General features: G+C 38.0%; 1 protein-coding gene across 1 annotated transcript; it reads right to left on the bottom strand.

Moving 5' to 3' along the window:
* Positions 1-464: 464 nt before the first annotated feature.
* Positions 465-3,599, bottom strand: LOC117461418 (LITAF domain-containing protein-like). Its single transcript, XM_034103309.1, has 5 exons — positions 3,540-3,599; positions 1,576-1,689; positions 1,408-1,461; positions 1,130-1,277; positions 465-708 (listed from the first exon to the last, which is right to left on the bottom strand). The coding sequence occupies exons 2-5, from the start codon at positions 1,682-1,684 to the stop codon at positions 603-605; spliced, it is 417 nt and encodes a 138-aa protein (XP_033959200.1). The 5' UTR covers positions 1,685-1,689; positions 3,540-3,599; the 3' UTR covers positions 465-602.
* Positions 3,600-6,049: the final 2,450 nt, after the last annotated feature.

Here is a 6,049-nt window from a genome sequence, read left to right as displayed (position 1 = left end):
TTTCCACAAATAGTGCATTTTTGTTATTTTGTTATAAAAAAGATTCAGTCTTCAGTAAAACAAAAACTAATAATTGTATATAAAGTTTATAAACGTATCAACTTTTCAAAAAAAACTTTAATCAAAATGAAATTAATATTATAAATGTAGATGCCTTACAAATAATTTGACATCCAAATTGAATTTACTCACAGCCTTTACAAGACAGGAAATATGAAATTAAAGAAAAATGGCTTGTTTACCATCTTTCATTTATACAATTTAACACGGGTATATTTTATCGAGAGAACATCATTCAGATCAAATAAAAATAATATCACAATCATTTGGTTTTTCATTAGATTTCACCTTACATGATTGCACATTTTAAATCAATTGATGAAAGAAAAGAAGATATCACAGCTTTTATAATCTGCTCTCTACAATGTATGTCCAGTACAGAGTAATGCTTGCACAACCCACATTTTACTCAAGAGGTCTTATTGTTATGATGACGTACGATGTGTTGGCATACAGTATGGTTGGGCTCCCGACCTGGTCTATATTCAGTCACGGGTTGCCTCTTGTTGTGGCTTCAGTGCAGTTGTCACAGTACTACTGTTTCACCTGCGTTTATGGATGTGCAGGACTCTGTTACAGGAGGGGCAGGAGTGCTCCACATCCTTGACTGAATCCACGAAGAAGGGGATTATACAGCAAAACCAGCACCTGATGTGGAGTATCAGAATTAAGTCAAAAATAATACTACAGTAAGGCCAGCACCTTTATTTTAGGTTATAAAGCTCCCATGCTGCCTTCAAAATGTGACTTAGCTCAACCTAGCATAGTTACATAAAAATTGGCTGTTAACACTATGTATGAAGAATACATCAAGGCAATAATATTACCATAATGTATTCATATTGCTTTATCACTTCACTCATTAACACAAATAATAATTTGGAATGCATGTCAACAGACAATAAAATAGTATCAACTGCAGTAAGCATGTATTATACTGTTTGCTATATAACATTCAGTACCAGAATAAGATATCAATGTATGTGTTAAGTAAGGTCAAGAACAAAGAATCTAAAAGAATATCTGCCGCAAATAAAACAAAGTAGCAAAGCATCATGTAGGTACTCACAGGAAGACTCCCAGTATGCCACAGAGCAGCCAGGTGAGCAAGCCGCTTACGTAGTTCACTTTAGTGACAACGGTGGCTCGGCAGTGCGGGCACACCATCTGTCCAGGAACTTCAGTCGGCAGCTGCTGCACCACCACCACCTGGTTCACTGGAGGGAGACACCTTGTCACACTCACTGACACCCACAGTCCTCCTCACCAACTGTCACTAAACGTCAAAGCTCTCTCTTTTTTTGCTATTATTATTCCTTGTGAGAAACAGGAAGGAGAAACACTCACCAGAATGAACCATCTGAAGTTGTTGTTGGTTGAACTGGTAAACAGGCTGTTGAACTGGATATGGGAAGGAGACGTTTAAATAGAGAGCAATACAAGCTACCAAAAGGCTCCACATGGACTAAAAGGAGAAGAACAATATGACACAAATGAAGATCGCCTCTCTCTTACTGGGTTGGTGCATAGGCTGATTTTGGTAACCCAAGTTCACATGGGGACCCGGGGGACCAGGGTACGGGGGGGCTGGCGTTGTCGGATAAGGTGGCTGACCCTTTTCCATGATATCTGCTGACAGAGAAAATGAGATGAAAAGGATATTGAAGTTATCTTTGTAATCAGTTGTTGTAGTGTTTTTTTTCTTTTCATGGTGATTTTTTATAATTATTTAGTTGTTTTGCACCCCCCTGTGCTTATGTTGTGTCTCTTTGAGTGACAGTTTGTAGGTGAAGGCCTCCTTGACCCGTTCAGTAATGCACATGACCTGGAAATCAGTTGCGACTCTTATTGAGGCAAATGGAAGGTGTTAAGCAGGGTTGGTTGAGGAAGTGTGCTGCATACTTGGCTCCAGATTGGAATTTGTTATGTCAACCATCTGCTTTTGGAAACGCTTTTTGTGAAAGCATTTCAAAGCAGTGAATGGCCATTTGTCTCTCCGCAACGTAGCAAGCAAACTGGTTTGGTGGCATTGCTTTCTCACTATATAATAGATTGTGCAAGGGAAACTAGATCGTTCACTGCCCTCACATTATCCAAAGTCCCATGCAACAATACAAATGATACTCCAAACGCTGATCGACTGGAGGAACAATGTGTTAATGCAAATGTTATGCAGTTTGATTTTACAGCACATACCAAACTGTCCCACAATGCATCAGTCGTGTCAAATTTTGAGCCAGACCAATAGCTGTTCATCATTTTTGATATGCTTTTATGCATGAAAGATTCATTAGTAATATCATACTACATCGTTCACATAACGGTACATGCAGTACACACAGATTATGTAGTTTGCCCTACATTACTATGTGGTTTCGAACACAACGCTGGCATAGAAAGCACAGGTGAAAGCAATTTGTTTTAATGACAGCTCTGTGGCCTGCAGCTTCGATGGTTAATGATATCGGTAAAACCTCTGCTTTCCCTGTCTTTCATTTTTTGTTTTTGTTTTAATGTTTCTTTTATTATCTTTTACTGTTTTTAAATGCCTTTATCTGAATGTCTTTCATTTTTGTAAAGCACCTTGAATTGCCTGGTGCTGAAAGGTGCTATATAAATAAACTTGCCTTGCCTTGCCTTACATTGCCTTCCCTACTGAGTCAAATCACAGCTGTGGGTAACAACAACACTTTATCACAGTAGCACAGCAGTAATACAAAAGGCTGGTTCGGCCAATGCAAAAAAACATTCATTAACAGTGGTTAACATCACTTTCAGTATAAATCTGTTGGATTGAGCTCATGCCGATTCATGCTTTACTTGTGGTTTCTGCATATGTATATAGCATGTGTATATCTGCACAGAATGTGCTAGTGAATTTTTTGCATACTATATGTAAATGTGCTTTGTTTTTTTCCCAGGATTTTTTTTAAAGCTGCTTGGCGGAAGCTCCTGACAAACCAGAGATTGCAGTCTGGTCAGTGAATTACTGGAAAATAAGAGCAATTGGCCGATCATGTTTAACTTGTCCGCCTCTTAATGAGCCATAGCCACTTTTGAACATATTCATATTCTGTACAAACTGTAAAGGGTCCGAGACAAATGGAAAATGTGTGAATTTGGGCTATATATATATATATATATAAACAAATTCATTGATTGAGCGATAACTTATACACACATTAAAACAAAGCAACGCATTCCAACACTAAGTGGCATTTACTGTAGGTTTCACCTCGCCAGAAAGGGTAAGACATTCATTATATAATGTTTTTGAATATTTAGCTTGGATTCAACACAAATAGATCATAAAGCTCCTATTATTACAAGTGGCTCTCCTTTGATTTTGAAGTACAGATTTGTTAAAGTCAAAACAAATCTGGAAAACTAAAAAACGTTCAGGTACTGCTAGTGTATATTTCCCCTCACTCCGAGCCTGTGCATGTAGGTTTAAAAAGGACAGATGTGATGCTGCTTACCTTGATAGACGTTTGGAGGATGTTTGAGCCTAGCACTGCTTCTTCCTCTATGACAGAGCAACTGAGACACACAACCAAACAGATGTTGCTGTAATGTGAGAGAAGGTGGGGTAGTACTGTGAAAAAGTTGAGTAATTGTAGGTGTGGACTGTATCTTTAGAAATGTTATTTCCTTATATTGACCTTTCTGTAGTGTCCTAACAACTCCAACACAAATATTTAGAGACACACAGTATTATATATTTTTATTTTGTTGTGTATTTTGTGTTATAGTGGAAGATTAGTCGACTCTTTAAAACGTTTTGTATTGATTGAAACCTTTATTTACACAGTAGAAACTCACAGATTTGATAAAGAATAAGTAGTACTTTTATGATAATATCAAAACAGAAATCACATTGTTTAAAAGGGTCAAATATAACATCTTAAGGAAAAGAAAGAAAAAATCAACTTAGCTATCAATAATTATAACTACCTTTTATATTAAAGTTCTATTCCATTTTTACTGTCAGAAATGTTTTTTATTATTCAGGGTTCAATTAAAAAAAATAACACAAAAGGCTGCATACAAACCCTGAATAGATTCTGATTCTTAAAATATGTATTGTTCTAAAAATGGGTCACAAATATATATTTACTTTTTTAAAGAAACCAGCTCGAGTGCGCTAGAATTTGAAAGTACACAGCCGGAAAAAATCTGCCACTTCCTTACAGACTTCCTTACAGAGCCCCTCCTCCAACACACACGAACGCGCACATGACCAATGAGGGCACGAGATAAGTTTGCGCACGAGATGGAAGGCTGATAGGCAGGTCGGCACCAAACAGCACCAGCAGAGGACGCTGTGGGACAGTGTTATAAACAGGAAGTGTGACTGTGTGATGGATAAGAGGTCTTTATCCGACTCTTCTGAAGAGAACTGCAGCTCATGTTTTTTGTCAGATCAAGTCAGTGTCAAAAAGATGAAATCCTTATTACACTGAACAATAATATAAATGCAACACTTTTGTTTTTGCTCCCATTTTTCATGAGATGAACTCAAAGATCTAAAACATTTTCTATATACACAAAATAACCATTTCTCTCAAATATTGTTCACAAATCTGAAAAAATCTGAGATAGTGAGCACTTCTCCTTTGCCGAGATAATCCATCCCACCTCACAGGTGTGGCATATCAAGATGCTGATTAGACAGCATGATTATTGCACAGGTGTGCCTTAGGATGGCCACAATAAAAGGCCACTCTGAAACCTGCAGTTTTGCTTTACTGGGGGGGGTCCGAAAACCAGTCAGTATCTGGTGTGACCACCATTTGCCTCACGCAGTGCAACACATCTTCTTCGCATAGAGTTGATCAGGTTGTTGATTGTGGCCTGTGGAATGTTGGTCCACTCCTCTTCAATGGCTGTGCGAAATTGCTGGATATTGGCAGGAACTGGAACACGCTGTCGTATACGCCGATCCAGAGCATCCCAAACATGCTCAATGGGTGACATGTCCGGTGAGTATGCTGGCCATGCAAGAACTGGGATGTTTTCAGCCTCCAGGAATTGTGTACAGATTCTTGCAACATGGGGCCGTGCATTATCATGAGTGCTCACTATCACAGATTTTTTCAGATTTGTGAACAATATTTGAGAGAAATGGTTATTTTGTGTATTTGAGTGGATCTCATGAAAAATGGGAGCAAAAACAAAAGTTTTGCATTTATATTTGTGTTCAGTGTATAGTTTGTGTGTGTGTCATCACATCAATATTTGATTTTAATCTCTTTCCTTACAGACTTGTGTTTTTCGTTTTTTTGTTGTTGATTATTTCCCCTCATCATGGAAACAAAAAGTCAACCAAAATTACCAAGAGAAACACCTTTTGAATGAATACTCTCAGTCACCTCCTCATGACGAAACAATTAAGCCCGGCTGTGAGACCTTTTCTGCAGCCACTATTGATTCTACCCAGCATGAGTAAAGAGTTTATATTTGTTTTATTAAGATGATCCTTAACTAAAGGATGTTGTGGCTTTTGCATTTATCTGGCTTATTTCCTAAAATGACTTTAAGTCTCCTTCCATCAAACAAAGACATGTCGGTCGTGTAATAGACACCTTTTCCAGGATGAATCCCACCTTTAGCGTCGTCGGCAGGATCAAACATGAATGGCGGGTTTAAAGAGAGAGGACAACGGACATTTGGCATTACAATGATTACCCACACTGAAATAATCCTATTTATTTCAAACCTTTAACTACATGAGAAGAAAAACAATAGTTGACCCTGCATTAACATGATCTATAATCCATATATCTACACTATGAGGCTAACTAGAAAAATATTGCATGTGCTCCATGCATTCCCATGAGGCAGTGCTTCTCAGTCCTACAGACAAATCCTGTCTTTAATATATTCCAGCTATAGGGTTAGATTAAAGCTGCAGTGCAATATTAATTACAGGCAGAGAAAACGTTACTGCCCTGTACGTCAGAGGAACACTGAACAAGGCCTGAGACAA

This window comes from Pseudochaenichthys georgianus, chromosome 1, assembly GCF_902827115.2.
Source record: "Pseudochaenichthys georgianus chromosome 1, fPseGeo1.2, whole genome shotgun sequence".
In the NCBI taxonomy this organism is placed as follows: Eukaryota; Metazoa; Chordata; class Actinopteri; order Perciformes; family Channichthyidae; genus Pseudochaenichthys; species Pseudochaenichthys georgianus.
The sequence above is the reverse complement of the archived record's forward strand: the minus strand, read 5'-3'. Positions and strand labels throughout refer to the sequence as shown.